The 22,300-nt window shown below is 38.5% G+C and overlaps 1 protein-coding gene across 2 annotated transcripts in view; it reads right to left on the minus strand.

Moving 5' to 3' along the window:
* Nucleotides 1-22,300, minus strand: part of ARR3 (arrestin 3) — a 121,623-nt gene that overhangs the window by 93,716 nt on the left and 5,607 nt on the right. For both annotated transcript variants that reach the window (XM_088444975.1, XM_088444974.1), the window contains exon 2: nucleotides 15,533-15,561. In XM_088444975.1, coding sequence (XP_088301101.1) covers nucleotides 15,533-15,549 — 17 coding nt within the window. In that variant the 5' untranslated portion in view covers nucleotides 15,550-15,561. The remainder of the gene's footprint in view (nucleotides 1-15,532; nucleotides 15,562-22,300) is intronic.

Raw genomic sequence — 22,300 nt, forward strand, 5'->3', positions numbered from 1 at the left:
GGAGATGGATAGTGGGTAACATACTGGAGATGGATAGTGTGTAACATACTGGAGATGGATAGTATGTTACACTCTGGAGATGGATAGTGTGTAACATACTGGAGATGGATAGTATGTAACATTCTGTAGATGGATAGTGTGTAAAATACTGGAGATGGATAATAGTGTGTAAAATACTGGAGATGGATATTGTGTAACATACTGGAGATGGATAGTGTGTTACATACTGGAGATGGATAGTGTGTAACATTTTAGAGATGGATAGTGTGTAACATACTGGAGATGGATAGTGTGTAACATACTGGAGATGGATAGTATGTAACATTCTGGAGATGAATAGTGTGTAAAGTACAGGAGATGGATAGTGTGTAACATTCTGTAGATGGATAGTGTGTAAAATACCTGAGATGGATAGTGTGTAACATTCTGGAGATTGATAGTATGTAACATACTGGAGATGGGTAGTGTGTAACTTACTGGAGATGGATAGTGTGGAACATTCTGGAGATGGATAGTGAGTAACATTCTGGAGATAAACAGTATGTAACATACTGGAGATGGATAGGGTGTAATATACTGGAGTTGAACATTATGAAACATACTGGAGATGGATAGTATGTTACATACTAGAGATGAACAGTATGTAACAACCTGGAGAAGGATAGTGTGTAACATACTGGATATGGATAGTGTGTAGCATTCTGGAGATGGACAGTGTGTAAAATACAGGAGATGGATAGTATGTAACATTCTGGAGATGAATATGTGTAACATACTGTAGATGGATAGTATGTAACATACTGGAGATGGATAGTGTGTAAATTACTGGAGATGAACAGTATGTAAGAAACTGGAGATGGATAGTGTGAAACATTCTGGAGATGAACAGTATGTAACATACTGGAGATGGATAGTGTGTAACATAAAGGAGATGGATAGTATGTAACATACTGGAGATGGATAGTGTGTACCATACTGGAGATGGATAGTGTGTAACATTCTGGAGATGGATAGTGTGTAAAATACTGCAGATGGATAGTGTGTAAAATACTGGAGATGGATAGTAGTGCGTAAAATACTGGAGATGGATAGTGTGTAACATTCTGGAGATGGATAGTGTGTAACATTTTAGAGATGGATAGTGTGTAACATACTGGAGATGGATAGTGTGTAACATACTGGAGATGGATAGTATGTAACATTCTGGAGATGAATAGTGTGTAACATTCTGTAGATGGATAGTGTGTAAAATACCTGAGATGGATAGTGTGTAACATTCTGGAGATGGATAGTAAGTAACATACTGGAGATGGATAGTGTGTAATATACTGGAGATGGATAGTGTGTAACATTCTGGAGATGGATAGTGAGTAACATTCTGGACATAAACAGTATGTAACATACTGGAGATGTATAGGGTGTAACATACTGGAGTTGAACATTATGTAACATACTGGAGATGGATAGTATGTTACATACTGGAGATGAACAGTATGTAACAAACTGGAGATGGATAGTGTGTAACAGTCTGGAGATGAATAGTGTGTAAAATACTGTAGATGGATAGTATGTAACATTCTGGAGATGAATAGTGTGTAATATACTGGAGATGGATATTGTGTATCATTCTGGAGATGGATAGTGTATAAAATACTGGAGATGGATAGTGTGTAACATACTGGAGATGGATAGTATGTAACATTCTGGAGATGAATATGTGCTTAATACTGGAGATGGATAGTGTGTAACATACTGGAGATGGATAGTGTGTAACATTCTGGAGATGGATAGTGTGTAACATACTGGAGATGGATAGTGTGTTTTATACTGGAGATGGATAGTGTGTAATATTCTTGAGATGGATAGTGTGTATCATACTGGAGATGGATAGTGTGTAAGATCCTGGAGATGAACAGTATGTAACATACTGGAGATGGATAGTGTGTAACATTCTGGAGATGTATAGTGTGTAATATACTGGAGCTGGATAGTGTGTAACATACTGAAGATGTATAGTATGTAACACTCTGGAGATGTATAGTGTGTAACTTACTGGAGATGGATAGTGTGGAACATTCTGGAGATGGATAGTGTGTGAAATACTGGCGATGGATAATAGTGTTTAAAATTCTGGAGATTGATAGTGTTTAACATCCTTGAGATGAACAGTACGTAACATACTGGAGATGGATAGTGTGTAACATTCTGGAGATGGATAATGGGTAACATACTGGAGATGGTAGTGTGTAGCATACTGGAGATGGATAGTATGTTACACTCTGGAGATGGATAGTGTGTAACATACTGGAGATGGATAGTATGTAACATTCTGTAGATGGATAGTGTGTAAAATACTGGAGATGGATAATAGTGTGTAAAATACTAGAGATGGATATTGTGTAACAAACTGGAAATGGATAGTGTGTAACATTCTGGACATGGATAGTGTGTAACATACTGGAGATGGATAATTGTGTGTAACATACTGGAGATGGATATTGTGTAACATACTGGAGATAGATAGTATGTAACATTCTGGAAATGGATATGTGTAACATACTGGAGATGGATAATGCGCAACATATTGGAGATGCTTATTGTGTAACATACTGGAGATGGATAGTGTGTAAAATACTGGAGATGGATAGCAGTGTATAAAATACTGGAGATGGATAGTGTGCAACATTCTGGAAATGGATAGTGTGTAACATACTGGAGATGGATAGTGTGTAACATTCTGGGGATGGATAGTGTGTAAAATACTGGAGATGGATAGTATGTAACTTACTGGAAATGGATAGTATGTAACATTCTGGAGATGAATATGTGTAACATACTGGAGATGGATAGTATGTAACATAGTGGAGATGGATAGTGTGTAAAATTCCGGCAGATTAACAGTATGTATCAAACTGGAGATGGATAGTGTGTAACATTCTGGAGATGAACATTATGTAACATACTGGAGATGGATAGTGTGTAACAAACTGGAGATTGATAGTATGTAACATTCTGGAGATGGATAGTGTGTAACATACTGGAGATGGATAGAGTGTAACGTTCTGGAGATGGATAGTGTGTAACATTCTGGAGATGGATAGTTTTTTAAATACTGAAGATGTTGGATAGTGTGTAACATACCGGAGATGGTTATTATGTGACATTCTGGAGTTGGATAGTGTGTAACATACTGGAGATGGATAGTGTGTAACATTCTGGAGATGGATAGTTTATAAAATACTGGAGATGGATAGTGAGTAACGTACTGGAGATGGATAGTATGTAACATTCTGGAGATGAATATGTGTAAAATACTGGAGATGGATAGTATGTAACATACTGGAGATGGATATTGTGTAACATACTGGAGATGGATAGTGTGTAACATTCTGGAGATGAATAGTGTGTAACATACTGGAGATGGATAGTGTGTAACATCCTGGAGATGAACAGTATGTAACATACTGGAGATGGATAGTGTTTAACATTCTGGAGATGGATAGTGTGTAAAATACTGGAGATGGATAGGCTGTAACATTCTGGAGATGGATAGTGTGTAACATTCTGGAGATGGATAGTGTGTAACATTCTGGAGATGGATTGTATGTAACATACTGGAGATGGATAGTGTGTAACATTCTTGAGATGGATAGTGTGTAAAATACTGGAGATGGATAGTGTGTAATTTACTGGAAATGGATAGTATGTAACATTCTGGAGATGAATATGTGTAGCATACTGGAGATGGATAGTATGTAACATAGTGGAGATGGATAGTGTGTAAAATACTGGAGATGAATAGTATGTATCAAACTGGAGATGGATAGTGTTTAACATTCTGGAGATGAACAGTATGTAACATACTGGAGATGTATAGTGTGTAACAAACTGGAGATGGATAGTATGTAACATTCTGGAGATGGATAGTGTGTAACATACTGGAGATGGATAGTGTGTAACATTCTGGAGATGGATAGTATGTAAAATACTGGAGATGGATCGTAGTGCGTAAAATACTGGAGATGGATAGTGTGTAACATACTGGAGATGGATAGTGTGTAACATTTTAGAGATGGATAGTGTGTAACATACTGGAGATGGATAGTGTGTAACGTACTGGAGATGGATAGTATGTAACATTCTGGAGATGGATAGTGTGTAACATACTGGAGATGGATAGTGTGTAACATTCTGTAGATGGATAGTGTGTAAAATACCTGAGATGGATAGTGTGTCACATTCTGGAGATGGATAGTATGTAACATACTGGAGATGGATAGTGTGTAACAAACTGGAGATGGATAGTGTGTAACATTCTGGAGATGGATAGTGAGTAACATTCTGGAGATAAACAGTATGTAATATACTGGAGATGGATAGAGTGTAACATACTGGAGTTGAACATTATGTAACATACTGGAGATGGATAGTATGTTACATACTGGAGATGAACAGTATGTAACAAACTGGAGATGGATAGTGTTTAACAGTCTGGAGATGAATAGTGTGTAAAATTCTGGAGATGCATAGTATGTAACATTCTGGAGATGAATAGTGTGTAATATACTGGAGATGGATAGTGTGTATCATTCTGGAGATGGATAGTATATAAAATACTGGAGATGAATAGTGTGTAACATACTGGAGATGGATAGTATGTAACATTCTGGAGATGAATATGTGTAAAATACTGGAGATGGATAGTGTGTAACATACTGGAGATGGATAGTGTGTAACATTCTGGAGATGGATAGTGTGTAACATACTGGAGATGGATAGTGTGTTTTATACTGGAGATGGATAGTGTGTAACATTCTAGAGATGGATAGTGTGTATCATACTAGAGATGGATAGTGTGTAAGATCCTGGAGATGAACAGTATGTAACATACTGGAGATGGATAGTGTGTAACATTCTGGATATGTATAGTGTGTAATATACTGGAGCTGGATAGTGTGTAACATACTGGAGATGTATAGTATGTAACACTCTGGAGATGTATAGTGTGTAACATACTGGAGATGGATATTGTGTAACATTTTGGAGATGGATAGTGTGTAAAATACTGGAGATGGATAATAGTGTGTAGAATACTGGAGATTGATAGTGTGTAACATCCTTGAGATGAACAGTATGTAACATACTGGAGATGGATAGTGTGTAACATTCTGGAGATGGATAGTGGGTAACATACTGGAGATGGATAGTGGGTAACATACTGGAGATGGATAGTATGTAACACTCTTGAGATGGATAGTGTGTAACATACTGGAGATGGATAGTATGTAACATTCTGTAGATGGATAGTGTGTAAAATACTGGAGATGGATAATAGTGTGTAAAATACTGGAGATGGATATTGTGTAACATACTGGAGATGGATAGTGTGTAACATTCTGGAGATGGATAGTATGTAACTTACTGGAAATGGATAGTATGTAACATTCTGGAGATGAATATGTGTAACATAATGGAGATGGATAGTATGTAACATAGTGTAGATGGATAGTGTGTAAAATTCCAGCAGATGAACAGTATGTATCAAACTGGAGATGGATAGTGTGTAACATTCTGAAGATGAACATTATGTAACATACTGGAGATGGATGGTGTGTTACAAACTGGAGATGGATAGTATGTAACATTCTGGAGATGGATAGTGTGTAATATACTGGAGATGGATAGTGTGTAAAATACTGGAGATGGATAGTGTGTAACATAGTGGAGATGGATAGTATGTAACTTACTGGAAATGGATAGTATGTAACATTCTGGAGATGAATATGTGTAACATAATGGAGATGGATAGTATGTAACATAGTGGAGATGGATAGTGTGTAAAATTCCAGCAGATGAACAGTATGTATCAAACTGGAGATGGATAGTGTGTAACATTCTGAAGATGAACATTATGTAACATACTGGAGATGGATAGTGTGTTACAAACTGGAGATGGATAGTATGTAACATTCTGGAGATGGATAGTGTGTAATATACTGGAGATGTATAGTGTGTAACATTCTGGAGATGGATAGTGTGTAACATTCTGGAGATGGATAGTTTTTTAAATACTGAAGATGTTGGATAGTGTGTAACATACCGGAGATGGTTATTATGTGACATTCTGGAGATGGATAGTGTGTAACATACTGGAGATTGATAGTGTGTAACATCCTTGTGATGAACAGTATGGAACATACTGGAGATGGATAGTGTGTAACATTCTGGAGATGGATAGTGGGTAACATACTGGAGATGGATAGTGGGTAACATACTGGAGATGGATAGTATGTAACACTCTTGAGATGGATAGTGTGTAACATACTGGAGATGGATAGTATGTATCATTCTGTAGATGAATAGTGTGTAAAATACTGGAGATGGATAATAGTGTGTAAAATACTGGAGATGGATATTGTGTAACATACTGGAGATGGATAGTGTGTAACATTCTGGAGATGGATAGTATGTAACTTACTGGAAATGGATAGTAAGTAACATTCTGGAGATGAATATGTGTAACATAATGGAGATGGATAGTATGTAACATAGTGGAGATGGATAGTGTGTAAAATTCCAGCAGATGAACAGTATGTATCAAACTGGAGATGGATAGTGTGTAACATTCTGAAGATGAACATTATGTAACATACTGGAGATGGATGGTGTGTTACAAACTGGAGATGGATAGTATGTAACATTCTGGAGATGGATAGTGTGTAATATACTGGAGATGGATAGTGTGTAAAATACTGGAGATGGATATTGTGTAACATACTGGAGATGGATAGTGTGTAACATTCTGGAGATGGATAGTATGTAACTTACTGGAAATGGATAGTATGTAACATTCTGGAGATGAATATGTGTAACGTAATGGAGATGGATAGTATGTAACATAGTGGAGATGGATAGTGTGTAAAATTCCAGCAGATGAACAGTATGTATCAAACTGGAGATGGATAGTGTGTAACATTCTGAAGATGAACATTATGTAACATACTGTAGATGGATAGTGTGTTACAAACTGGAGATGGATAGTATGTAACTTTCTGGAGATGGATAGTGTGTAACATACTGGAGATGGATAGTGTGTAACATTCTGGAGATGGATAGTGTGTAACATTCTGGAGATGGATAGTTTTTTAAATACTGAAGATGTTGGATAGTGTGTAACATACCGGAGATGGTTATTATGTGACATTCTGGAGATGGATAGTGTGTAACATACTGGAGATGGATAGTGTGTAACATTCTGGAGATGGATAGTTTATAAAATACTGGAGATGGATAGTGTGTAACATACTGGAGATGGATAGTGTGTAACATTCTGGAGATGGATAGTTTATAAAATACTGGAGATGAATAGTGTGTAACATACTGGAGATGGATAGTGTGTATCATCCTGGAGATGAACAGTATGTAACATACTGTAGATGGATAGTGTATAACATTCTGGAGATGGATAGTGTGTAACATACTGGAGATGGATAGGATGTAACATTCTGGAGATGGATAGTGTGTAACATTCTGGAGATGGATAGTGAGTAACATTCTGGAGATAAACAGTTTGTAACATACTGGAGATGAATAGGGTGTAACATACTGGAGTTGAACATTATTTAACAGTCTGAAGATGAATAGTGTGTAAAATACTGGAGATGCATAGTATGTAACATTCTGGAGATGAATAGTGTGTAATATACTGGAGATGGATAGTGTGTTTCATTCTGGAGATGGATAGTATGTAACATTCTGGAGATGAATAGTGTGTAATATACTGGAGATGGATAGTGTGTATCATTCTGGAGATGGATAGTATATAAAATACTGGAGATGGATAGTGTGTAACATACTGGAGATGGATAGTATGTAAAATTCTGGAGATGAATATGTGTAAAATACTGGAGATGGATAGTGTGTAACATACTGGAGATGGATAGTGTGTAACATTCTGGAGATGGATAGTGTGTTTTATGCTGGAGATGGATAGTGTGTAACATTCTAGAGATGGATAGTGTGTATCATACTAGAGATGGATAGTGTGTAAGATCCTGGAGATGAACAGTATGTAACATACTGGAGATGGATAGTGTGTAACATTCTGGAGATGTATAGTGTGTGATATACTGGAGCTGGATAGTGTGTAACATACTGGAGATGTATAGTATGTAACACTCTGGAGATGTATAGTGTGTAACATACTGGAGATGGATATTGTGTAACATTCTGGAGATGGATAGTGTGTAAAATACTGGAAATGGATAATAGTGTGTAAAATACTGGAGATTGATAGTGTGTAACATCATTGAGATGAACAGTATGTAACATACTGGAGATGGATAGTGTGTAACATTCTGGAGATGGATAGTGGGTAACATACTGGAGATGGATAGTGGGTAACATACTGGAGATGGATAGTATGTAACACTCTTGAGATGAACAGTGTGTAACATACTGGAGATGGATAGTTTATAAAATACTGGAGATGGATAGTGAGTAACATACTGGAGATGGATAGTATGTAACATTCTGGAGATGAATATGTGTAACATACTGGAGATGGATAGTATGTAACATTCAGGAGATGAATAGTGTGTAACATACTGGAGATGGATAGTGTTTAACATCCTGGAGATGAACAGTATGTAACATACTGGGGATGGATAGTGTTTAACATTCTGGAGATGGACAGTGTGTAACATACTGGAGATGGATAGGGTGTAACATTCTGGAGATGGATAGTGTGTAACATTCTGGAGATGGATAGTGTGTAACATTCTGGAGATGGATAGTATGTAACATACTGGCGATGGATAGTGTGTAATATTCTTGAGATGTATAGTGTGTAAAATACTGGAGATGGATAGTGTGTAAAATACTGGAGATGGATAGTAGTGCGTAAAATACTGGAGATGGATAGTGTGAAACATACAGGAGATGGATAGTGTGTAACATTTTAGAGATGGATAGTGTGTAATTTACTGGAAATGGATAGTATGTAACATTCTGGAGATGAATATGTGTAGCATACTGGAGATGGATAGTATGTAACATAGTGGAGATGGATAGTGTGTAAAATACTGGAGATGAATAGTAAGTATCAAACTGGAGATGGATAGTGTTTAACATTCTGGAGATGAACATTATGTAACATACTGGAGATGGATAGTGTGTAACAAACTGGAGATGGATAGTATGTAACATTCTGGAGATGGATAGTGTGTAAAATACTGGAGATGGATAGTGTGTAACATTCTGGAGATGGATAGTGTGTAAAATACTGGAGATGGATAGTAGTGCGTAAAATACTGGAGATGGATAGTGTGAAACATACAGGAGATGGATAGTGTGTAACATTTTAGAGATGGATAGTGTGTAACATACTGGAGATGGATAGTGTGTAACGTACTGGAGTTGGATAGTAGGTAACATTCTGGAGATGGATAGTGTGTAACATACTGGAGATGGATAGTGTGTAACATTCTGTAGATGGATAGTGTGTAAAATACCTGAGATGGATAGTGTGTAACATTCTGGAGATGGATAGTATGTAACATACTGGAGATGGATAGTGTGTAACAAACTGGAGATGGATAGTGTGTAACATTCTGGAGATGGATAGTGAGTAACATTCTGGAGATAAACAGTATGTAACATACTGGAGATGAATAGGGTGTAACATACTGGAGTTGAACATTATGTAACATACTGGAGATGGATAGTATGTTACATACTGGAGATGAACAGTATGTAACAAACTGGAGATGGATATTGTTTAACAGTCTGGAGATGAATAGTGTGTAAAATACTGGAGATGCATAGTATGTAACATTCTGGAGATGAATAGTGTGTAATATACTGGAGATGGATAGTGTGTATCATTCTGGAGATGGATAGTATATAAAATACTGGAGATGGATAGTGTGTAAGATACTGGAGATGGATAGTATGTAACATTCTGGAGATGAATATGTGTAAAATACTGGAGATGGATAGTGTGTAACATACTGGAGATGGATAGTGTGTACCATTCTGGAGATGGATAGTGTGTAACATACTGGAGATGGATAGTGTGTTTTATACTGGAGATGGATAGTGTGTAACATTCTAGAGATGGATAGTGTATATCATACTAGAGATGGATAGTGTGTAAGATCCTGCAGATGAACAGTATGTAACATACTGGAGATGGATAGTGTGTAACATTCTGGAGATGTATAGTGTGTAATATACTGGAGCTGGATAGTGTGTAACATGCTGGAGATGTATAGTTTGTAACACTCTGGAGATGTATAGTGTGGAACATACTGGAGATGGATAGTGTGTAAAATACTGGAGATGGATAATAGTGTGTAAATTTCTGGAGATTGATAGTGTGTAACTTCCTTGAGATGAACAGTATGTAACATACTGGAGAAGGATAGTGTGTAACATTCTGGAGATGGATAGTGGGTAACATACTGGAGATGGATAGTGTGTAACATACTGGAGATGGATAGTATGTAACACTCTTGAGATGGATAGTGTGTAACATACTGGAGATGGATAGTATGTAACATTCTGTAGTAGGATAGTGTGTAAAATACTGGAGATGGATAATAGTGTGTAAAATACTGGAGATGGATATTGTTTAACATACTGGAGATGGATAGTGTGTAACATTCTGGAGATGGATAGTGTGTAACATACTGGAGATGGATAATTGTGTGTAACATACTGGAGATGGATATTGTGCAACATACTGGAGATAGATAGTATGTAACATTCTGGAAATGGATATGTGTAACATACTGGAGATGGATAATGCGTAACGTATTGGCGATGCATAGTGTGTAACATTCTGGAGATGGATAGTGTGTAAAATACTGGAGATGGATATTGTGTAAAATACTGGAGATGGATAGCAGTGTATAAATTACTGGCGATGGATAGTGTGTAACATAATGGAGATGGATACGGTGTAACATTCTGGAGATGGATAGTGTGTAACATACTGGAGATGGATAGTATGCAATATTCTGGAGATGGATAGTGTGTAACATTCTGGAGAGGGATAGTGTGTAAATAACTGGAGATGGATAGTGTGTAACTTACTGGAAATGGATAGTATGTAACATTCTGGAGATGAATATGTGTAACATACTGGAGATGGATAGTATGTAACATAGTGGAGATGGATAGTGTGTAAAATTCCGGCAGATGAACAGTATGTATAAAACTGGAGATGGATAGTGTGTAACATTCTGGAGATGAACATTATGTAACATACTGGAGATGGATAGTGTGTAACAAACTGGAGATGGATAGTATGTAATATTCTGGAGATGGATAGTGTGTAACATACTGGAGATGGATATTGTGTAACATTCTGGAGATGGATAGTTTTTTAAATACTGAAGATGTTGGATAATGTGTAACATACCGGAGATGGCTATTATGTGACATTCTGGAGATGGATAGTGTGTAACATACTGGAGATGGATAGTGTGTAACATTCTGTAGATGGATAGTTTATAAAATACTGGAGATGGATAGTGTGTAACATACTGGAGATGGATAGTATGTAACATTCTGGAGATGAATATGTGTAAAATACTGGAGATGGATAGTATGTAACATACTGGAGATGGATATTGTGTAACATACTGGAGATGGATAGTGTGTAACATTCTGGAGATGAATAGTATGTAACATCCTGGAGATGAACAGTATGTAACATACTGGAGATGGATAGTGTTTAACATTCTGGAGATGGATAGTGTGTAACATACTGGAGATGGATAGAGTGTAACATTCTGGAGATGGATAGTGTGTAACATTCTGGAGATGGATAGTGTGTAACATTCTGGAGATGGATAGTATGTAACATACTGGAGATGGATAGTGTGTAACATTCTTGAGATGGATAGTGTGTAAAATACTGGAGATGGATAGTGTGTAACTTACTGGAAATGGATAGTATGTAACATTCTGGAGATGAATATGTGTAACATACTGGAGATGGATAGTATGTAACATAGTGGAGATGGATAGTGTGTAAAATAGTGGAGATGAATAGTATGTATCAAACTGGAGATGGATAGTGTTTAACATTCTGGAGATGAACAGTATGTAACGTACTGGAGATGGATAGTGTGTTACAAACTGGAGATGGATAGTATGTAACATTCTGGAGATGGATAGTGTGTAACATACTGGAGATGGATAGTGTGTAACATTCTGGAGATGGATAGTAGTGTGTAAAATACTGGAGATGAATAGTGTGTAACATACTGGAGATGGATAGTGTAACATTTTAGAGATTGATAGTGTGTAACATACTGGAGATGGATAGTGTGTAACATACTGGAGATGGATAGTATGTAACATTCTGGAGATGGATAGTGTGTAATATTCTGGAGATGGATAGTGTGTAAAATACTGGAGATGGATAGTGTGTAACATTCTGGAGATGGATAGTGTGTAAAATACTGGAGATGGATATTGTGTAAAATACTGGAGATGGATAGCAGTGTATAAAATACTGGAGATGGATAGTGTGTAACATACTGGAGATGGATAGGGTGTAACATTCTGGAGATGGATAGTGTGTAACATACTGGAGATGGATAGTATGCAACATTCTGGAGATGGATAGTGTGTAACATACTGGAGATGGATAGTGTGTAACTTTCTGGAGAGGGATAGTGTGTAAAATATTGGAGATGGATAGTGTGTAACTTACTGGAAATGGATAGTATGTAACATTCTGGAGATGAATATGTGTAACATACTGGAGATGGATAGTATGTAACATAGTGGAGATGGATAGTGTGTAAAATTCCGGCAGATGAACAGTATGTATCAAACTGGAGATGGATAGTGTGTAACATTCTGGAGATGAACATTATGTAACAAACTGGAGATGGATAGTATGTAACATTCTGGAGATGGATAGTGTGTAACATACTGGAGATGGATAGTGTGTAACATTCTGGAGATGGATAGTTTTTTAAATACTGAAGATGTTGGATAGTGTATAACATACCGGAGATGGCTATTATGTGACATTCTGGAGATGGATAGTGTGTAACATACTGGAGATTGATAGTGTGTAACATTCTGGAGATGGATAGTTTATAAAATACTGGAGATGGATAGTGTGTAACATACTGGAGATGGATAGTATGTAACATTCTGGAGATGAATATGTGTAAAATACAGGAGATGGATAGTATGTAACATACTGGAGATGGATATTGTGTAACATTGTGAAGATGGATAGTGTGTAACATCCTGGAGATGAATAGTGTGTAACATACTGGAGATGGATAGTGTGTAACATCCTGGAGATGAACAGTATGTAACATACTGGAGATGGATAGTGTTTAACATTCTGGAGATGGATAGTGTGTAACATACTGGAGATGGATAGAGTGTAACATTCTGGAGATGGATAGTGTGTAACATTCTGGAGATGGATAGTGTGTAACATTCTGGAGATGGATAGTATGTAACATACTGGAGATGGATAGTGTGTAACATTCTTGAGATGGATAGTGTGTAAAATACTGGAGATGGATAGTGTGTAACTTACTGGAAATGGATAGTATGTAACATTCTGGAGATGAATATGTGTAACATACTGGAGATGGATAGTATGTAACATAGTGGAGATGGATAGTGTGTAAAATAGTGGAGATGAATAGTATGTTTCAAACTGGAGATGGATAGTGTTTAACATTCTGGAGATGAACAGTATGTAACATACTGGAGATGGATAGTGTGTTACAAACTGGAGATGGATAGTATGTAACATTCTGGAGATGGATAGTGTGTAACATACTGTATATGGATAGTGTGTAACATTCTGGAGATGGATAGTAGTGTGTAAAATACTGGAGATGAATAGTGTGTAACATACTGGAGATGGATAGTGTAACATTTTAGAGATTGATAGTGTGTAACATACTGGAGATGGATAGTGTGTAACATACTGGAGATGGATAGTATGTAACATTCTGGAGATGGATAGTGTGTAATATTCTGGAGATGGATAGTGTGTAAAATACTGGAGATGGATAGTGTGTAACATACTGGAGATGGATAGTGTGTAACATTCTGCAGATGAATATGTGTAACATACTGGAGATGGATAGTATGTAACATAGTGGAGATGGATAGTGTGTAAAATAGTGGAGATGAATAGTATGTATCAAACTGGAGATGGATAGTGTTTAACATTCTGGAGATGAACAGTATGTAACATACTGGAGATGGATAGTGTGTTACAAACTGGAGATGGATAGTATGTAACATTCTGGAGATGGATAGTGTGTAACATACTGTATATGGATAGTGTGTAACATTCTGGAGATGGATAGTAGTGTGTAAAATACTGGAGATGAATAGTGTGTAACATACTGGAGATGGATAGTGTAACATTTTAGAGATTGATAGTTTGTAACATACTGGACATGGATAGTGTGTAACATACTGGAGATGGATAGTATGTAACATTCTGGAGATGGATAGTGTGTAATATTCTGGAGATGGATAGTGTGTAAAATACTGGAGATGGATAGTGTGTAACATACTGGAGATGGATAGTGTGTAACATAATGGGGATGGATATTGTGTAACATTCTGGAGGTGGATGCTTTGTAACATTCTGGAGATGAACAGTATGTAACATACTGGAGATGTGTGTAACAGTCTGGAGATGAACAGTATGTAGCATACTGCAGATGGATAGTGTGTAACATTCTGTAGATGGATAGTGTGTAACATACTGGAGATGGATAGTGTGTAATATACTGGAGATGGATAATGTGTAACATTCTGGAGATGGATAGTGTGTAACATACTGGAGTTGGATAGTTTGTAACATCCTGGAGATGAACAGTATGTAACATACTGGGGATGGATAGTGTGTTACATTCTGGAGATGGATAGTGTGTAACATACTGGAGATGGATAGTGTGTAACATACTGGAGATGGATAGTATGTAACACTCTGGAGATGGATAGTGTGTAACATACTGGAGATGGATAGTATGTAAAATTCTGGAGATGGATAGTGTGTAAAATACTGGAGATGGATAGTGTGTAAAATACTGGAGATGGATAGTAGTGTGTAAAATACTGGAGATGGATATGGTGTAACATACTGGAGATCGATAGTGTGTAACGTTCTGGAAATGGATAGTATGTAACATACTGGAGATGGATAGTGTGTAACATTTTGGAGGTCTATAGTGTGTAAAATACTGGCGATGGATAGTGTGTAACATACTGGAGATGGATAGTATGTAACATACTGAAGATGGATAGTGTGTAACATACTGGAGATGGATAGTATGTAACATTCTGGAGATGCGATATGTTTGAACTTTAACTTGGTGTTTGATATTATGGAGATGTTTACTTTATAATGTTCTGGTGGGAGCATTGAATGCAGTGAATTTATCTGGTTCTGTCTGGTTATGTTGCTAATATATGTTTTATGATATTTTGTTTCCAAGCCATTGTTTTATTATTAAAATCTTACTTGGAGCCATCTGCCATAATGACTTGAACCTGAAAGAGAGAAGACAAATATAATTACCATGTTTGAAACTAAAAACTAATGTAAGACTTGAATGATAATATATTTACTAGCTATTGACAGCGGCTTTGTCCACGTTGAAATCGCTTCTGCCAACATTTTTTTTTTTGAGGTGATCTAGTTGTATTGCTTTGCATAGGGGGCCTTTCGTGAGAATGGTCCACGTGATCAGCAGTGCTATGCAGACTGGTGGCAGCAGCACCTTCACCCACCTCTCACTCCAATTTCACAGAGTGCACTGTGCATGGACTGCTATGTAGCCTATCCTATTCAAGTGAACGCGGCCCCAAAGCACCTCTCCCATAACCCCTTACCCGGCTGCCACACCTATCTCCTGCATTGATGATGTTAGTAAATATTTTTGTTTGTCATTGCTCAGCTTTAGCTTGACAGATCCAGATGAAACATAGTGCAGGTTATTATTCCACTACAAATTGATGCTGTTTTCATGAAAATCGTTTCAGTAGTTTTCGCATCAACTTGGAACAGCCAGACACAACGTTCTTATATTAATATAGAATAGATGGACAAAAGTCCCTCACTTGACTGCATTTTTGTCTAGCACCAGTTTCTGGTAGACATGACAAAGGCAGTGACTTGCAGATGCTGATATATGGAATTACAATACTCAATCCCCATCTGCATTCTGAGGTTTTAGCCTATGAAAGGTTATATCCTAATCTGTGTGATTTGGATAGTGGTTATTAATTATTTTATTAGGAATAAATATTTGACACCACTTGCTGGTGAACATACGCAATCACAGCACACTAAGTGTCTGGATAGAATCCATGGTTAGTATTGGTAATTGAAGAGTAAGCTCCAGTATCACGCCTCATTTGTTACATACTGTTATTCATTTTTCATTAAAGTGGGTTCTATCTGGAAGATCCCGTATGAGACTGAATATTGGGGCTAAATCCTTTCCGTGGGACTCCACAACCTTCCATCCATTTACATCAGATTACCTTGTGGAACCTATGCTGTATGGATGCGCTCCCATGCTCACAAGCTTCTTTGCATCTGAGCCCATTCTTGTCTATAGCATACATTATGTGTTTCTTTATGAAACTATATTATAAAATGTTTAAGGAGGTTCCTTGTTTAATTTTGGTTATTTTGAGAAATGTATAAAATGAATGACTCAATAATCTCATACAATATTGAGGTGGAAGCACCACATGCCTCGTTTCCTCAGAGTTGTTGGGAAAGCAGTCCTTTGCCACCTTCCTCCTTTGCCACCTTCCTCCTTTTCTCCAAGGCATCACCACTCACACCCTGCTCTCTAAGTTTAGATTATTTTCCCTTTTCAGCAAGTCCTGTCTGCTCTCCTTTTTCACATCAACAACTGCAGTTACATGCATTACTTCACAAATATAGTATGCAGATAATTTCTACTGGGACCCTTGAACCCTCAGCCACTATCCTATACATTAGTTCAAAGCAGTTGCATAGAGACAAAGGACCTGATTCTGTGCTGGATGTACACCCATTGCATAGCGCAAAATCTGTAAATGTGTGACTGCATCCCATCTAGACTGCACCTGTGACTGGAGAGGGACAGGGAGGGGAAGGGATGGTCTCACATAGGCAGAGATGACTAACTAAAGGTGTTTTTCTGTAATTGCAAGCAGATGCAGACCTGTACAGAGAAGCGGATATGCCTATGAATTTGAGATGCGCCAGCACTAGCAATCCACTACAGATTCACCTCTGCACCTAATCAGTGTTTTATTTATTGATAATACATGGATAATAGGATTTTTTATGTGTATTTTAAGCACAATTTTTTGTACAGTATGGCATGAGATGGAATATTATACATATGTTCTATGTATCAAGCCTAAATGTGAATGTGTTTTTTGCTATCAAAACAAATGTTATATACTTTTGTTTTACGCTTGTGACCTGGTTGCGTGTATGCGTATTAGCGTGTATGTGTCCCTGATATAGACCTACTATATGGTATGAGTGCAGATCTGGATACATCAACACCTGCTGTATTTATGGCCACTCCTATAGCTTGCAGGAAATTGCCTGAACCCTACCCTAAAAAAATAAACCGTTCTAGGTAAGCCGGGCCCCTGCTAAGGGCTGTTTACTTGTTAGGTAACAGATATTTTTATTTTTATGTTTTTTAGTACTCGCCTGCAAGAGGAAAACCAATTTTGTGGAACTTGGGATAAGGATTTTCATATCAATTGAAAAGCAGCAAAATGTTTGGACAGTATTCCTAAGAACATTATCCAAGTGCAACCTCCAAAACAATTTAACTGGATGATGAAATATCCAAGAAAGAACGGCAGTAATTGTATCCTATCTGACAGGAGAAGATAAGTTACAAGATGACCTTTTTTTTTTTTTGTAATAAATCTCATGGATAAGAAATGGGATTATCTGTATAAGACAAACACAGTTTGAAAGATTAAACACTAAGGGTCTCTTTTGTGGAGTTGGGCAGAATTTGCATCTTAGTTGCAAGCGCAAAATGCCCCCTGAAAAAGGCGCTTTGTGCTCTGCTTGTGGCATCACACATACACAAGAAGTGCCGTCTTAATTATTGTCATATTAATTAAAAAATGAAAAGTTGCAATTATCATGCTAAATGTAATTAAATACAAATATAATATACCAACTGGATTCAATTAAATACAAACATCTGTTTTCGGCTTAAAAAACTAAATGGGAAGTTAATTTACTGCCGCCATCTAAATGGAGATATCAAGTAATAAAAATGCACAGTTATGACTTCATATACTATAACAGAACTGCCAGCGAGAATGCTCAGCTAATTAGAGGTAATAAAACAGTGCTGTTAATCATCGCCATCTTCGTTACATCTCATGCACCAGACCTTCAGCACCCACAACAGGTATGCCTCCTGACATGTCTATCTAGGTCTTTTACAGACAGTAGTATTTACATGAACATGTCCTTACCGTACTCAGCTTAGACTTGCCTGAGCCTTCCCTACCAGGGACAAAAGCAGGATTTTTATGGGGGGTTCCATATTATATACTGATTATATACTGTATTTATATATATATATATATATATATATATAGTGTTCCCTCTAGCTCCGGCGGCAGGCAGGGCGCCGGAGCTAGAGAGGGCAACCTTCTGCGCGCGCGACCGAAAAGGGGGCGTGGTCATGAAAAGGGGGCGTGTCTATAAGACGCGTCCCCTTTTCGTCATACTTGGGGGCGTGCCCGGCGCTTACGGACATGCCGGGCAGCCCCCAAGCGCTGCAGAAAGGGAGAATAGATACCGGGTGCATGCACCCGGCGTCTATTCTCCGGCGGTGACCGGGTCACCGCATGTTTCTCCACCCGCGGGACACTGCGTCCCGCGGGTGAGAACGGTTCCCGCAGGCTGTTAGGGCAGGGCGCTTTTTGCCCTCCTCCTGGAGGGCAGGGTGCTTTTTGCCCTCCAGGAGGAGGGCAGGGTGCCGCGCCCCGCTAAAACAGCCTAACGGGAACGCTATATATATATATATATATTTGTGTGTGTGTGAATATATACACGCACACACATACATTTGTCACACATACCTTACATGCACACACATATATACACACACACATGTCACATATACACAAACTTACCTTGCAGCAGATCTGACCAGGCCAGGACCTAGAAGGCTTGCAGCATGTTCTTAAGCCCCGCCCCTTCACAGCAAATTGCCGCGATTCGCGGGTCAATCGGGAGGGGGCGGGGTCAAATGACTTGAGTCTAATGAAATTGCGTCATATTGGCTCCGCCCCCTCCATATCCATATACATACGAATCGCAGCAATTTGCTGTGAGGGGGCAGGGCTTAAGAACATGGTTTCTGCTCTTCAGTCTGTCAGGGGGGGTTTCTGGGTACTCAGAACCCCCCCCCCCTGCGTACGCTACTGCCTACTCCATTTCACCTCTTTAGTCATAAGGAGTCTACATATAGGTTGTGTCAAAAGCTGCCTATGGATATATGCAAGTACAGGAAGATAATGTGTATTTTATGCAAATAAAACAGATATATGTTCAGCTCTGCATGAGGCTCCTTGTGTCCCACTGATCAATATTAGGAATGGTTTTGTATTATTTTAATTTACTAATTGTAATAAAATCCTTATCAACACAGGTGTGCTGAGACTCTCCATACAAATCTTAGGCTGTATTACCTTCTATGGAAGGGCTAAGCTGTTTGACCTTCATGTCTGTATCTGGATCAAGTGGTGACTGAATTTATGATGCTTGTGATGGTGCTGTTCATGTAATTCAGTCATTAGTGACTCTCTCCCTCGTTACCCTGTGGCTTGACCTATAGGCATGCAGTCACAATGTCTGCCATCAGAATATCGACATTCACCACTTTGACAGCAGAAGATCGACATTGATGGTTAAAATGTCAACATCATTAATGTTGATACCATAATGTTGACGCTGACAGAATGTTGACACCGGAATGTTGACATTTCCATTAGGTTTCGGGTTAGCATTAAGGATAGAGATAGTAATAGGCAAAAAGGACTCTTACTTCAGAGTTGACATGATGAATGTCAACATCGTGAATGTCGACAAGATATACCACACCCAACTTATAGTATCAGTATTGTGTTTTCATTCTTAAGGTGTATCCTGCTCTATGTAGATCTCATTTCTGCAGGCCTCTCAGTACTGTTGCTGCTAACTGTACTGAAAAGGTACAGCTAGGCGGTGTGTTTTTTATCACCGGTTTGCATTAGTTGGTCCAGCCATAATCATATTTTCCTGTCTATACCCCACAAGAGTGAGCAGAACCACTATAGGAAACCACACATAGTTGACCTGACATCTACTCTTACTTGCACCATTAAAGTTCCTGCTGAAAGTATAGGGCAGAAAGTACACAATGGCTATTTGTGGCACTTACACTGACATTCAGGCTGCTACCTCTAATAACACACTGAAGTTGCTATACTTTTATCTATCTATATGATGATATATAAGAGTGAATATAAGGCTGCACCAATCGTACTGCACAGCAAGTTATACACGATGCATGCACAAACACTTTCACATTCAAGATTATGTACAGATATTTTAAGACACAGGATGTACATTCTGTAATCAGTACAAATACAGGAGCTCATTCAGACCCGCTCGCTAGATGCTTTTGCTTGCTCCCAGCGTATGCAAATCTAACACACGCCCAGCGAGGCAGGTGATCGTACGGCAAGGCATTAGTATGCCCACTATGTCTTGGCGTGCGATCACTTTGTGTATGCAGACACCCACCAGCCATTCTGAAGACGCCCACTTGCGCACGTCATATCCTGGAAGTGCATAAAAACATTGGTACATCGAGCACCATCGGACGTGCTCGCTGCGCTTGAAGTTGACTATACCTTGCCGCAAGCACTGCGATCACTTCAGTGTGAAATACAATCAGGTGACATGTACTATGACAATGCCTATTAATTATGCACACCCTGAAACGCCGTTGAAACACTCAGGCATGCCTGCGTTCATACCTCCACTCCCCCGTTTCTAGTGGCCTGCCCCTGTTACCACCCACAAATGGCCTCTCCTGTCACTCATTCAACTGGGCTGTCTATGCTGGGCGAGCGCATCCCGATCTTTCACAGTGGTTCGCGCACGCGCACTGCGAAACATACACATGCGCAGATTGCAAATATCGGCCAGCTATGAGCGATCGTATCCCAGCTAGCGGGTCTGAATCAGCTCCACAGATCACTAAAGCACTTCCAACTTTCCTTTGTTCTATCTACAAATGCAATTCTGCAAATAACCGGCATAATACATAATCTTTGCTAAGCCACGATTCAATTACTGAAGGGCATATTTATCATAATCCCCATTTGTAAGGCGACATGATAAAAAAATTTCACTTAAATTTGCAAATTAAAGATAAATATTTTTACACAAGTTTACTAAAATCCTCTTGCCAGGAGACAAGCTCCGATAAGAGCCCATCCTGGTGAAGAGTTGGAAGCAGTGTGATAGCGTAATGCTATCACAGTGCTCCCTGGTTCAGATCCCCGACACACACTGCGCATGCGCGGTCGTCAGCTGGCACATGTGTACCTGAGGGGAAATGGGGAGGGAGCTTCAGGCACTCTGAAAAATTTTACGAGTCACTAGCCCATAGGCTACTATAGGGCAATGCCATCTGGAGATGGAGTTTGTCTATTGGCCCGCTAAATCTGACATCTTAGCAGCCCCCATAGAAACCTATGGGGGTTGCAGCTACTGCCAGAATTTAAGGGACCGCAGCAGATAACACAAGTATCTGCTGCGGTATCTCCATGGTACATTCAGGGGATACTTAATATTTGTAGGTATACATCTGCCCTCTGACACATGCAGTGATCACTGTGAAGTATCGTTCATAGGTTTAACCAATTGATTACATTTTAGTAGTAAACAAACAACATATATTTTATAGGGTAAATAAAGGGTGGCTGACTGTAAATCTATTTTACCTATTTCCAGTATCATATCTTTATATAATGCTTACCTACTCTCACAGCACGTATGGGAGACTACCAAATTGTCAAGGAGTCTCCCAAAGAAGATGATCCTCCTGCATTTTGCCCACTCCCTATTAAAATGGGTGTAATGCTGTGATTTGTGGGTCTATTAGGAGGATGCTGGGCTAATATGTCGAAATGTATGGCATTATGCCACAAGGGGGCAGGCCTAATGATGAAATGCCCGGCCCCACCT

The sequence above is a fragment of the Taudactylus pleione genome, unplaced genomic scaffold (genome assembly GCF_031769625.1).
Source record: "Taudactylus pleione unplaced genomic scaffold, aTauple2 ptg000375l, whole genome shotgun sequence".
Classification (NCBI taxonomy): Eukaryota; Metazoa; Chordata; class Amphibia; order Anura; family Myobatrachidae; genus Taudactylus; species Taudactylus pleione.